This window comes from Rhipicephalus microplus, chromosome 7 (genome assembly GCF_043290135.1).
Source record: "Rhipicephalus microplus isolate Deutch F79 chromosome 7, USDA_Rmic, whole genome shotgun sequence".
NCBI lineage: Eukaryota > Metazoa > Arthropoda > Arachnida > Ixodida > Ixodidae > Rhipicephalus > Rhipicephalus microplus.
In genome coordinates this window covers 11,497,770-11,512,285 of record NC_134706.1, presented here as the reverse complement: position 1 = coordinate 11,512,285, position 14,516 = coordinate 11,497,770, and the positions used below count along the sequence as shown (strand labels likewise).

Genomic DNA, 14,516 nt, shown 5'->3' with positions numbered 1-14,516 from the left:
GCGGCTCTTCCACCTCCCGCCCTTCTCTCAGCCTCTCCCGCTCGCGACTCCTTGAGAGTCGAACGGCGCATATCTCTCCCCCCCCCCCCCCCCCGAACCAGGGCTTATCTTTACCCCGTACACCTCTGCGCTCATCGGATTATCCGGCGGCGGCATCGGACATGGGAAGGGGGGGGGGGACTCACGCCGGAGACGCCTCGCGATGTTTGGGACGATGCGACAAAAAACTCTTCATCGTCGAGGTGATCGTTTTCCGAGACATCGTAGTTCGTGTGGGGTCGAAGGAGGGGATACGGAGGAAGGAGAGGAGGGCAGGCACGGGGTTTCTCTTCTGTGTTGTGCCAGAAAGGGGGGCGGGGGGCACGATAGAAGAAGAGACCGTCGTTACCGGGAGGCTTCCTTTCATTCGGTCGCTCTGCGGGCGAGGTGGTACGCAGAGAGGAGTAGCGATCGTTTGGACTGATCTTCAGGGCGGTATATAAAAGTGAACGGGGCCCCAGGGATCAGAGGCCATCTTCTTGAAAAGTGCCACAACGGTTGGGACAAGGGGGGAAAAGCCAGCCACCACACTTCAGGATGCAGGCCCTCGTGAGTACCGGGGACACACCCCGACGCAGCAATTGCTCTAGCGGCGCTTGCACTCGAGTGCGATTGTGCTCTGGGAAATCGTCCACACGTCACCCCTTGCTGGACGGTGCGCGTAACGATTCGACGCCTCTGGCTTCCCGATGGATTACTCTGCGGCGTCGACTTCTGCCACACCGGCGACCACGTGGTCTTCCATGACGTGCGAGCACGGTCCGCGCGAGGTTCCACGGGAGTTTTAGAGTAGTCGGGAAGCCGCCTCAGTGGTACAGTATAATGCTCGGCCGCTGAAGCAAAGGTCGCGGGATCGAATCCCAGCCGCGGAGACAGCATTTCGGTGGAAACAAAATGCGAGGTGCACGTCAAGAATCTCATGTGGCCGAAAACGTCGAAGACCTCCTTTACGGCGTGTCTCGTAATCACAGCGATGTTTCAGGAAGTAAAACCCAACAATTCATTGTAATACGTCAAAAAACAGATGATATACGTCATACAGGTATTCAGACAAAGGTGAGCACTTTCTTCATAGGCGAAGTCTAGCGGTGCAGTGTAGACCCTACTAAACGACGTTCCTTGTTTAACCTTCATGCCAGAAATCTTCAATTTTTTTTATCATCTTTCCATTCGCTTATTGAAGATACGCTTATTCGCCGAGACTGCAGCTGAGCGACAAATGTGATTGAGATGTCGTCTTCGACGTCAACGCTTTTGCCCTATTATTAGCAGTTCCATATTGAGCGATTAATGGTAGGCAAACGCCGCTTTGCCCACTCTGGACCCAAAACTTCCCTACAGGTCATCCACACCTTCAAGCCGCACGATAACATAATTTTGATCGATGAGCCAGGCATTGGAAGGTTTCTCAAAATATCATTTTTGCGTAGCATGTTCCCGGAAATATGCGTTTCGTTCTTTGACGTGACAACGCAGTAACGCTACGACGTGGTAACAGCGCACTGAATATCAGCTAATACATATCGTACTTCCTAACTATTCGTGTTTGACTAAGAATACGTGGTTTGCGATGTATTCTAATGATGATATGTGGGGTTTAACGTGCAAAAACCACGATATGATTACGAGAGACGCCGTAGTGGAGCGGTCCGGAAATTTCGACCACCTGGGGTGCTTTAACGTGCACCCAAATCGCAGCACACGGGCGTATACAGCACTTTCACCTCCATCGAAAAGGCAGCCACCACAGCCCGGGATTCGATCCCGCGACCTGCGGGTCAGCAGCCGAGTACCTTAGCGCACTAGACCACCACGGCGGGTCTGCGATGTGTTCTACGAAAGCATGGCTGCTCTCTTCATTGTTCTGCAGAAGCTGTAAGCGGGTGAGGGCCACTAAGACAGGGCAAATACAAAACAAGACACAGTGCTCATAGAGCTGGAAACTAGATCTCACCAATATAGGGCGATTCATACTTGACCACTTTGCGATTGCGCGTTGAGATACGAATGGCTATAGTGTTCATGAACAGGAGTATCGCTGAGGACAACGTCTGCACAAGCGAACTTTTTCTTTTACTACGCCGCAAGTGCATGCGCTAGCGCATGTACATTCATGTTCGCACAAGAATTCACGAAGTCCTCGAGCATGACAGGCCACGCCAATTCCCGGCCGTAGGACAGGAAGGGGTTGAGCAGGAGAAGACAAACCGACACGTGGCATGCCCGTTTCGATGGTGATGCACTTGAGAGGATCAAGATTAATAACCCGACCTTGGCTGAGCTTCAAGGCCAGATGCAGCACAAAGCCGCTTTCTGAGCGTGAACCTGTAGGTTGTAGAGCCATTTTTTTAGAAGTGGAAAATAATAGCGCTTCCAGGCAGGGAGGCGAAAAAATTGGGGGAATTTTAAGCTTCGCCTTTAAGAGTTGAACGCGATAATGGAAATCCGGCCCCTAGTGCGCGCTTCAACCGCCAAGTACATACTTATAAAAATGTTGTGTTAAATACACACACGCACACAAACACGCACACAGTAGATTGGACCAGCGCGCGCTATGATCGCCGAATGGGCTCGTTTTCTTCGTGACACCTGTCGAACAAAATGCGTTTAGGGGCCCTGAAGCACTTTTTCAAGTAACCATGGAATGAATGCACTAGAAGAGCTTATTGCCTCACGAATTCAACGCCGCAATAATTTTAAGAGTCCGTCCAGTGCGATTGAAGTCACAAAAGTTTGTCGCATGCTGCAATCGCATTATCTCTTCTCTCGTCCTGACGAAAGCGCTGGAAGCTATGCAGGGAGGGTGGCAGGACAAAGAAACTACGGCGCCTCATGACTTCGAGCACTTCTTTATTCTTCGAATGCGCTGCTTTTTTCAGTGTAATCACGCGTGCACGCGCGGACAAGTAGCGGCCTCCCGCGGCTATCTCGGTAACTTGATTTTTCGGTCACAGACGCACAGACGATTTTTCGCTAACAACCAACGGGGCAGACGCCGGTGGCGGGTTTTCTGCGACACGAGCTCTTTAGCGCTATCGCGTTAAAAGAAAGCCACTCTGCGGCCTTTGAACGCGGGGTAGTTTAGTGGCGTCATATGACTTCCCAGCTCTTCATAATTCATAGCGTGGTCCTCGCCCCAGATGTATTGATGTCTTGAATGACCAGGCATAACTTTATGGCTGAGCTGCCGCCTTCGCGCAAAGACCACGAGCCACGTGACAGCCTTGCCCAAAAAGAGTGTTCTACACTCATCACTCCAGATACGAGCGGCCATGGTTGAAGCTCTCAGAGCTTTAAGCATGCGGAAAAAGAGTGTCCCACACTCGCCACCTAGCATACGAGTCACCCTGTCTGACGCTGTCAGGGATTCATACGTGTGCAGGCGTACGCAACAATCCTGACGAGGAAGCACCTCCTGTCTCAGCTCATTGAGTAGAACATCGGACGCTTAATTGGTACCGACAAAACGTGGTACCGACAAAAAAAAAGAGAATTTTTTGCCGACTTAAAAGCGGCCCTGCAACACTTTTTCAGAACGGTAAGAAAACAATACCTATTGATAGTCGAAGCTCCCGAGAACATATGAGCCAAACATTTTGGCGCAGCACGTGGCCTGCAATTGACAATGAATTCTCAAAGTCTACTCGAAATAGTTCGGTGTTCTCTCTACAAATGATGCCATAAACACTAATGACCATGTCGAAAACCCAAAGTACACGGCTATTGTTGGTATCGAGCATCGTGGGCTGCACAGTCACCACGACCGCCACGGGATGGCACTACTCAAGGTCTAACCGGATCCTTCAGAGTGGTAGGCCGTTAAGTTGGGGGCGGTTTCTTTGACTGTTGCCAGTCAGTGGGCGCGCGCAACGGTGCCCTTTGTAGCCAGCCACCGCCGACTTATACGCCTGCCGCTGCAACGGATCCGACGAGTCGTGGCTACAGCTGATTTCATTCGTTCAAAGTACGGATGAAAGCAGCACGTTCGTGTTGCACCTACGCGCGAGTCACGTGATCTTTTGAATTTCTCAGGCTTTCTTTGGAGGTTGAAAAAAAAAAGTGCATGCGTGAGACATTCTTCATCACAAATAATGTGATAGGTGAGCCTAAAGATGCTCTCAGACTTTGCGAGTCTGATTTTTTGCTTAAAGTCAACATTCATCGAGTTAGTAAGATTGCTCTAATTAACAAATTAGTTAACTGCAAAAAAAAAAACGCTGGCTGTAGTGCTCAAGGTAGCAGTCAGCAACATGCAACTGATCTCCCTCGGCTAAAGATAGCTGGGACAGCTGGTATGTCACCGATTTGTAATCTCCCTCGGCTAAAGATAGCTGGGACAGCTGGTATGTCACCGATTTTACATGTTTGTAACGCCTGTGTTGTCTGGTTCTGTGTGTCTGCTTTGGCTGTTCGTGCGACATTATGATTATCAGTAAGCACCAACTTGCCCAAGAAGTAGTGCTTATGCTTTGATGACGTAATGATCATGCTAACATTCAATACTGCCTCGGGCGCATGAGCTCCGACTTTCTTGGATAAATTGGCCAAAATTGGTTGAGAGCTGGGACAGCTATTTCCATGTAGACCGAAGGCAGAGAAGTATTCGAGGAATAGCTTCCGAATATTGTATAACAATCAGTTAATCAGTCACGTTACTGATTAGATAACTGTTAAGTCAGAGAGTAATGAATGTAGAATTGCTGTTAGGACAAGATCCAGTAATACCTTCATGCGTGCCTTCGATATGGTGCATGAGTGGCAATCACCTGTCAGTTGACTACCTCGCGAAATCAGAGAAACGCTGTATCAGCAGGGTAATATGCCTCGTGCACTTCGATAGGTGGCTCCATCTTGGTCGTAGATGACATAGCCACAGCTGAGTGGTGAAGTTTGTGGGAAAATAGCTGTGAAAAGGAGAAGAGGGACAACCAATTGAGAAACAATTAAAGCAACCCGACGACGACCTCGTCACATCCACTCTCTGCATTTTCATTAGTTCTTGCACCCGGTCCAGTAGCACAACCATGCAAGAACTGGTCGCACAAGCAGCTCTATTGATACGTTAATGAATGTAAAAACGTGACATCGCCTGGTGACGCATTCGGTAGATGCTTTGTACTGTACAATATATTTATCACATGCTCATGAAATCTAATGCATCAGGGATCATTCCAAAATATAGCTGTTTCTATACGCCATTCCGGAGCCTTTGTTGGGCAGAGTGTTTATTTACAGTTTCATATATTCATATATGTTTTTAAGAATATGAAGATCATTTTCTGAAAAGCTGCGTTCTTATTTTCCCCCTACTTCAGAATAGTAAACTTTGATATAGCAGAATTATAAAGACTGCCAAGAACGTCCTTTCAATACCTGCTCAATAGGCTGCGGTTCTTGTTAACCACTTCCGCATGTTCTCTTATGATGTAATGATTCGTATCAGTGACTCAGTGGCTCTAAACTCTGAAGTATTGAATGGGAGCATAAAGTCACAAGCGAAAGTTGGGTGACAACGGTTTGGTGACCATCTTCATGGACGGCTGCATGTGCACATTGAAATACTACTTCAGTGCATTGAACATGCAAAATCTGCGCACCATTGAATTTCAGCCCACATCCTCGCGCTACACGAAAAAATATTGCTTGTACGACTGATTGGTCTCTAAATCTAAACCAGAAGGTTCCTAATCTAAACGAACGGTGACTGCAGGTGCTATCACAGTTTGTTTTTTCGTTGTTGTGGACCCTTGCAAGGAATGCTAGCGGTGCAATCCTCTACGCAGTCAATGTATACTGCGCGGTAGAAAACAGGGACGAGAATCAAACAAGGACAAGCGTAGACTATCAAATGAAGTTATATGACGCACTGCATAAAAAGGGTCGCCCATCGCATGGTCGGCCAAAACATGTGTGTGCAAGTTCTTTTTATTCCGCACCTTGTAAACAAGCTTTCCCAACTTGCCAAAATGACATGTGCAAGCAATAAGCCCTAACGTTCTTGCAATGCCGAGCACAAGTCGCAGTTTGTCTGACGTGACATGCATGTAGTATACAGGACTCCGCCACCATGTTGTAGCTTGGTACATCGGGCAGGCTGGGAAGTGCCTCAATAAGCAGCTGCGTGAGCACGCACATAATGTACGCAAAGTCTACGAAGGTTTCTTGGCTGAGCATGTCAGCAGGTGTAGATGTCATATGCAGTTACAGAATAGAGCTGTACTGCATAAGCACGATTCTAACCAGGTCAAACGACGATCATACCCTGATGATCATTGAAGCAGATAAAATAGCGCGGAAACCTGACAACTGCGTGAGCAAACTATTGATTGCTCTCCTGGATATAGAGCTTCAGTATCTGGCATATGAATCTGCTAGTCTGCCTCATCCTTCTTCGGGTGTACGAATTTTCTAGTTTGTTAAAACGCCAACGTTTCTTTTTCTGTTCATCAAAATTTATGTAGTGCGGGATAAATAATCTTTCAGCTGATAGTCTGCGCTTGGCCTTGTCTGCTTCTCGTCCCTGTTTTCGACATCTATCATGAATCACCAACTGCCCCAATCGTCCACTTTGACTCTACGCAGTGCATCGCCGTCATCTTGGGCCTGGCCAACAATGTCTTCGCGGGCTTTCTGCACGGTGGTGGCGCCGCCATCCTCCAGCCTGCCGCCCCCACCGGAGTAGCCGTCGGAACAGCCTACCCGGCGAACCTGGCATACAGGCCTGCCCGCGCTGCCCAGTTGGTGCAACAAGCAGCGCGCCCTGTCACAGTAGCGAGACCTGCCGTGTCTGTAGCCACTGCCCCGGCTGCAACTGTCACTTACCAGCAGCCGGCACAGGTCGCCTTCCGCGGCCTCTTGGGCGGCGCCGCACCGGCGGCCACTTTCCTCAGCCATGCACCGGCTGTGACTCAGGTGCGACGGGCTTTCGTCCAGCAGGCTCCCGTAAGAGTCAACGTAGTGCAGCCGGTGTCCTACGCAGCGCAGGCTCCATTCCCGGCCGTGGGTCAGACCTTGATCGGACCGGCACCAGGAGGAGGCGTCCACGTGAAGCACATTGTTCCCGCCACCACGGCGCAACAGCCATTCAGACAGTACGTAGCTGCTGCTCCTGCCCCTGCAGCGGTTGTCCAGCAGGCGCCCGTACACGTCAAGCACATCGTATCGGCGCCTGCGCCCACATTTGTGCAACAGGCACCTGTTGTGAGACAGGTCGCCGTCGCCGCACCAACGACAACGTTCGTCCAACAAACTCCCGTCCTTCGACAAGTAGCTGTGCCGGCTCCTGCTGTTGTGCACCAGCCTCCGGTGCACGTAAAACAAGTATTCTCCGCTCCGGCTCCCGCAGCCTTCGTTCAATCAGTCCCGCTCGCGAGACAGTTCGCCGTGCAGGCACCGACTCGGGCTTTGCTTCAGCAAGCGCCCGTGCACATCAAGCATATCGTCCAAGCCCCTGCTCCAGCTGTCGTCCAACACGCCGCACCTGTCTTTAGTGCTCCTCGTGTGACCGTTGCGGCAGCTCAACATCCGGCCTTCGGATTCCGTCAGGTGACTGTCCCAGGTCCAGCAGTTTCCTACCGCACTGCTGCCGCAGCTGCTCCTGTAGCTACTTTCGGAGCGGGTCTCGGTTTCGGTCACACTATCGCCGCAGCTCCGGCGCAAGTGCATGTCAAGCAGCTCGTGTCTGCTCCAGTGGCTCCAGCAGCCACAACTTTCGTACAGCAAGCACCAGCCGTTAGCGTGCGGCATTTGGCAGTGGCTGCACCAGCGGCACCTGCGTTTGCTCCTAGAGTAACAGTCGCCGCACCAGCGCCCACACTAGTCCAGCCGGCTCTTCCAGCATTTGCGGCTCCTCGCGTAACCGTGACTGCGCAAGCGCCTGTTCACTATAAGCAGTTCGTGTCCGCTCCCGCACCCACTGCGACCGTAGTTCAGCACGCTGCACCAGCGCTCTCCTATCGCACCGCAGCGGTAGCAGCCCCAGTGGCCACATTTGGAGCTGGTCTAGGTTTCGGTCACACACTCGCCGCTCCTGCAGTCGTTCATCACGCCGCGCCAGCTCTTAGTGTTGCGGCTCCCACCCCGCCAGCTTTCCGTCCACTTGCCCTTCCCGCTCCCACTGTATTGCAGCACGCCGCACCTGCTGTCGCTTACCGCTCCGCCGCTGTTGCCGCTCCTCTGGCAACATTCGGAGCTGGCCTCGGATTCGGTCACACACTTGCTGCTCCTGCTCTGGCCGCTCCGGCACCCGTGCATGTTAGGCAGTTCCTGTCGGCCCAACATCAAACTGTTGTCCATCACGCAGCCTCTGCGTTCGCCACTCCTAGATATTCGGTAGCTGCTCCAGCACCCACTGTTCTTCAACAAGCTGCGCCAGTGTTCACTCCACCACGCGTTGCAGTAGCTGCCCCAGCACCGGCTGTTATCCACCACGCAGCTCCCACTGTTGCCTACCGCAGTGCTGCCCTCGCTGCTCCTGTAGCGACCTTCGGAGCTGGTCTCGGCTTCGGCCACACTCTCGCCGCTCCAGCGCTCCCCGCTACAGCACCCGTGCATGTTAAGCAATTCGTCTCTGCTCCCGCACCAACAGTTGTTCACCACGCAGCTCCCGCGTACACTGCTCCTCGGTTCACAGTAGCGGCACCAGCTGCACCTGTATTTGCCGTTCCGAGAGTTAGAGTCACCGCTCCCACCTCGGCGGTGGTCCATCATTCCGCTCCTGCTGTTGCTTACCGCAGTGCTGCGCTCGCCGCTCCCGTGGCGACCTTTGGAGCTGGTCTCGGCTTCGGCCACACCCTAGCTGCTCCGGCGTTCACAGCCCCCGCGCCCGTGCATGTTAGGCAGTTCGTATCTGCTCCCGTGCCAGCGGTTGTTCACCATGCTGCACCTAGATTCGCAGCCCCAGCCGCACCTGTATTTGCAGCCCCGCGTGTAACGGTCACCGCACCAGCGCCAGCAGTTCTCCATCACGCTGCTCCCGCCGTCGCCTACCGTACTGCGGCACTTGCCGCTCCAGTAGCCATGTTTGGAGCGGGTCTCGGTTTCGGCCACACCCTCGCTGCTCCAGCGTTCGCAGCCCCAGCGCCCGTGCATGTTAAGCAGTTCGTGTCAGCCCCTGCGCCAACAGTTGTTCATCATGCCACTCCCGCATACGCAGCTCCTCGTTTCACAGTAGCGGCACCGGCTGCGCCTGTTTATGCCACTGCGCGTGTTCCAGTCGCCGCGCCAGTCCCCACTGTGGTCCATCACGCTGCCCCCGCTGTTGCTTACCGTACTGCTGCACATACCGCTCCTGTAGCGACCTTCGGAGCGGGTCTCGGCTTCGGTCACACTCTTGCAGCTCCAGCGTTGAGAGCGCCCGCGCAAGTGAATGTTAGGCATTTCGTGTCTGCTCCCGCTCCAGCGGTTGTTCACCATGCCACTCCCGCATACACTGCTCCTCGTTTTACAGTAGCGGCACCGGCTGCGCCTGTATTTGCCGCTCCACGTGTTACAGTCGCTGCACCAGCCCCCACTGTGGTTCATCACGCAGCCCCAGCTGTTGCGTACCGTACAGCTGCACTTGCCACTCCAGTACCGACGCTCGGAGCGCGTCTCGGCTCCGGCCACACCCTCGCTGCACCAGCCTTCGTAGCCCCAGCGCCCGTGCATGTTAAGCAGTTCGTGTCAGCCCCTGCGCCAACAGTCGTTCACCATGCTACTCCCGCATACAGTGCTCCTCGTTTCACAGTAGCGGCACCAGCTGCACCTGTCTTTACCGCTCCTCGTGTTACAGTCGCCCAACCAGCCCCCACTGTAGTCCATCACGCTGCCCCCGCCGTTGCTTACCGTACTGCTGCACTGGCTGCTCCTGTTGCGACATTCGGAGCAGGTCTCGGCTTCGGCCACACCCTCGCTGATCCAGCGTTCGCAGCCCCAGCACCCGTGCAGGTTAGACAGGTCGTGTCTGCTCCCGCTCCAGCGGTCGTTCACCATGCTACACCCACATTTGCAGCCCCTGCCGCGCCTGTATTCACTGCCCCGCGCGTAACTGTCACCGCGCCGGCACCAGCAGTCGTCCATCACGCCGCCCCCGCCGTCGCTTATCGTACTGCGGCTCTTGCTGCTCCAGTAGCCATGTTTGGAGCAGGTCTCGGCTTCGGCCACACCCTCGCTGCTCCAGCGTTCGCAGCCCCAGCACCCGTGCAGGTTAGACAGGTCGTGTCTGCTCCCGCTCCATCGGTCGTTCACCATGCTGCACCTGCATTTGCAGCCCCTGCCGCGCCTGTATTCACTGCCCCGCGCGTAACTGTCACCGCGCCAGCACCAGCAGTTGTCCATCACGCCGCCCCCGCCGTCGCTTATCGTACTGCGGCTCTTGCCGCTCCAGTAGCCATGTTTGGCGCAGGTCTCGGCTTCGGCCACACCCTCGCTGCTCCGGCGTTCGCAGCCCCAGCACCCGTGCAGGTTAGACAGGTCGTGGCTGCTCCCGCTCCAGCGGTCGTTCACCATGCTGCACCTACATTTGCAGCCCCTGCCGCGCCTGTATTCACTGCCCCGCGCGTAACTGTCACCGCGCCAGCACCAGCAGTTGTCCATCACGCCGCCCCCGCCGTCGCTTATCGTACTGCGGCTCTTGCCGCTCCAGTAGCCATGTTTGGCGCAGGTCTTGGCTTCGGCCACACCCTCGCTGCTCCGGCGTTCGCAGCCCCAGCACCCGTGCAGGTTAGACAGGTCGTGGCTGCTCCCGCTCCAGCGGTCGTTCCCCATGCTGCACCTACATTTGCAGCCCCTGCCGCGCCTGTATTCACTGCCCCGCGCGTAACTGTCACCGCGCCAGCACCAGCAGTTGTCCATCACGCCGCCCCCGCCGTCGCTTATCGTACTGCGGCTCTTGCTGCTCCAGTAGCCATGTTTGGAGCAGGTCTCGGCTTCGGCCACACCCTCGCTGCTCCGGCGTTCGCAGCCCCAGCACCCGTGCAGGTTAGACAGGTCGTGGCTGCTCCCGCTCCATCGGTCGTTCACCATGCTGCACCCAAATTTGCAGCCCCTGCCGCGCCTGTATTCACTGCCCCGCGCGTAACTGTCACCGCGCCAGCACCAGCAGTTGTCCATCACGCCGCCCCCGCCGTCGCTTATCGTACTGCGGCTCTTGCCGCTCCAGTAGCCATGTTTGGCGCAGGTCTCGGCTTCGGCCACACCCTCGCTGCTCCGGCGTTCGCAGCCCCAGCACCCGTGCAGGTTAGACAGGTCGTGGCTGCTCCCGCTCCAGCGGTCGTTCACCATGCTGCACCTACATTTGCAGCCCCTGCCGCGCCTGTATTCACTGCCCCGCGCGTAACTGTCACCGCGCCAGCACCAGCAGTTGTCCATCACGCCGCCCCCGCCGTCGCTTATCGTACTGCGGCTCTTGCTGCTCCAGTAGCCATGTTTGGCGCAGGTCTCGGCTTCGGCCACACCCTCGCTGCTCCAGCGTTTGCAGCCCCAGCACCCGTGCAGGTTAGACAGGTCGTGGCTGCTCCCGCTCCAGCGGTCGTTCACCATGCTGCACCTACATTTGCAGCCCCTGCTGCGCCTGTATTCACTGCCCCGCGCGTAACTGTCACCGCGCCAGCACCAGCAGTTGTACATCACGCCGCCCCCGCCGTCGCTTATCGTACTGCGGCTCTTGCTGCTCCAGTAGCCATGTTTGGCGCAGGTCTCGGCTTCGGCCACACCCTCGCTGCTCCAGCGTTCGCAGCCCCAGCGCCCGTGCAGGTTAGACAGGTCGTGGCTGCTCCCGCTCCAGCGGTCGTTCACCATGCTGCATCTGCATTTGCAGCCCCTGCCGCGCCTGTATTCACTGCCCCGCGCGTAACTGTCACCGCGCCAGCACCAGCAGTTGTCCATCACGCCGCCCCCGCCGTCGCTTATCGCACTGCGGCCCTTGCCGCTCCTGTAGCGACGTTTGGAGTGGGTCTCGGTTTCGGCCACACCCTCGCTGATCCAGCGTTTGCAGCCCCTGCGTCTGTACATGTCAAGCAGTTCGTGCCTACCCCCGCGCCAGCGATAGCTCACCACGCTGCTCCAGCAGTGACTGCCTCACAGGTAACTTTCGCTGCTCCTGCACCTGCGGCTACGCTAGTGCACCACGCAGCTCCTACGCTTACTTACCGTGCTGCAGCTCTTGCCGCTCCGATGGCGACATTCGGTGCTGGACTCGGTCTTGGTCACACCCTAGCTGCATCGGCAGCGCCCCTCCTCACACAGGGTCCTGTTCATGTTAAAGAATTCGTGAGTGCTCCTGCACCGGCCACGGCTGTCGTCCAGCAGGCTCCACTCGTTAGGCAAATTGTAGCAGCTCCTGCACGTGCAGTTGTACACCATGCTCCCGCTGCACCTGTATTCAGTGTGCCACAAGTCACTGTAGCCGCTCCCGCTCCGGCTGTTGTCCACCACGCCGCTCCCGCCGTCTCGTACCGTACCGCGGCTTTGGCAGCACCTTTGGCAACATTCGGTGCGGGTCTCGGCTTTGGCCACACTCTGGCAGCGCCTGCCTTTGCAGCATCACCTGCTTCCTTGCATGTAAAACAGTTCTTGTCGGCTCCGGCACCAGCTGCCACTGTCGTTCGACAGGCACCTGTATTCTCTGCGCCCCAGTTAACTGTTGCCGCGGCCCCAGCTGTCGTCCACCAAGCCACTCCAGCTGTGGTCCAGTCGGCGGCTCCCGCTGTAGCGTACCGTACGGCCGCCTTGTCCGCTCCACTAGCTACCTTCGGTGCAGGTCTCGGATTCGGGAACAGAGCCGATTCTGCCGCAGCTGTAGTCCACCACGCCTCCACCGTCACAGCTCCCGTGCCTCAGGTTGAGCACATCGTATCCGCTCCCGCTCCTTCCGTGTACGCTGCGCCGGCAGTAGCTCAAGCTCCAGCCATTTCCGTAGCACATGCTCCTGCTCCAGCTGTTGTGCAGGCCGCTCCCGTCGTCCACCACGTGAAACAGTTTGTGTCAGCGCCGGCAGTCGCTGCTACTGCTCGAGCATTCGCAGCGGCGCCCACCCTAGTCCACGCCGCTCCGGCAGCTAACCTAGTCGCCTACCGCACTGCCGCCCTTGGCGCTCCGCTCGCCACCTACGGAGCGGGTATCGGTTTGGGGCACACACTCGCCGCTCCCGCGGTACCTCACATCAAGCACATCATCTCCGCTCCGGCTGCCGCACCTGCTGCAGTCGTTCACCAAGCTCCAGTGGTCCAGCAGTCGCACGCTGAAGCTCCAGCGACATTTGTTCAGCAGACTCCCTTCGTACAGGCAGCGCCCAGTGTAGTTGCCTACCGCCAAGCCGCCCTCACGGCACCGTTGACCATGTTCGGAGCTGGTCTCGGGTTCGGACACACTTTCGCTGCTCCCTCTACTGGCGCCGCCTTGTTTCACCATGCCACTCCAGCCGTCCATCACGTGAAGAACATCATCACCGCTGCTCCGGCATTCGCTCCAGCAGCGCCAGCCGTCGCCGTAGCCCACGCCCCGGCGCCGGCTGTAGTACAACATGTTGCCGCCGCCGCTCCTCAGGTCGTCGCATACAAGACGGCCGCCGTGTCGGCTCCAGTGGCCACTTTCGGAACCGGCCTAGGCTTCGGACACACCCTGGGAGCTCCCGCCTTCCTGCAAGCCCCTGCTTCTGTTCCTCACGTCAAGACCATCGTTCAGCATGCTCCGGCAGCCGCAGTCCAGCAGGCTGCGCCCGTGACCGTAGTCCAGGAGCAGCCCACACTGGTCCATGACGCGGCTCCGGCCACTGTTGCCGTTCATCACGCTGCCCCTGCTGCGGCTGTGGTGCATCACGCCACTCCAGCTGCGGCTGTGGTGCATCACGCCACTCCAGCTGCGGCCGTCGTCGACCCGCTATCGCTTGATCTCAATTACAAGAAGCTATTCGCTGCTGGTCTTGGTATGGGTCAGACCATCTCGTACGGCAACGGCCTGGATGAGGAGCCCGGTTGGGAGACCAAGTACATTGAGCTTCTTCGCAAGAGGAAGAAGTGAGCGGTGCCTTTTTTGCGCTGCTTCTTGAAGACTGATATATTTGTTACGAGATGACGTTGTTGAAATAGAAATAAAGTTGTACAGACCGACAATAAATTTTTCCGAAACCGAGACCCCAATTTTTCGCCTTCTAAACATAGTACATTCTCAAAATGTTAGAACCTGTATATCAAATGACATCTTCCGCTGCCATTTTTATTGAGTGATGGCGCTCGGGATATCGAAAATATTAATTGCGATAGATTATCATCGAGATGGCGGCTCTGGAAAATTGTCTAGTTAGAGAAACGTTGAGTTAAATATAATATTTAAGGGGTATTGAAAAATTTCTTAGAGAAACATTTCATACATAGGCAGAAATGTTGTCGCCATGCGTGTTTGTCATTCTTCAGGAACTGCCCCAGATGTACTTTAACGCGAAGTACGATAATGTGTTGTGTTAAAGGAGACGAGTTTCACTTTTGTGATGGCTACTAAGC

At 55.7% G+C, this 14,516-nt stretch overlaps 1 protein-coding gene across 1 annotated transcript; it reads left to right on the top strand.

The window, feature by feature from the left end:
* Window positions 1–388: 388 nt before the first annotated feature.
* Window positions 389–14,150, top strand: LOC119179409 (uncharacterized). Its single transcript, XM_075868656.1, has 2 exons — window positions 389–588; window positions 6,622–14,150. Exons 1-2 carry the CDS (start codon window positions 577–579, stop codon window positions 14,035–14,037), a joined length of 7,428 nt encoding a protein of 2,475 aa, XP_075724771.1. The 5' UTR covers window positions 389–576; the 3' UTR covers window positions 14,038–14,150.
* Window positions 14,151–14,516: the final 366 nt, after the last annotated feature.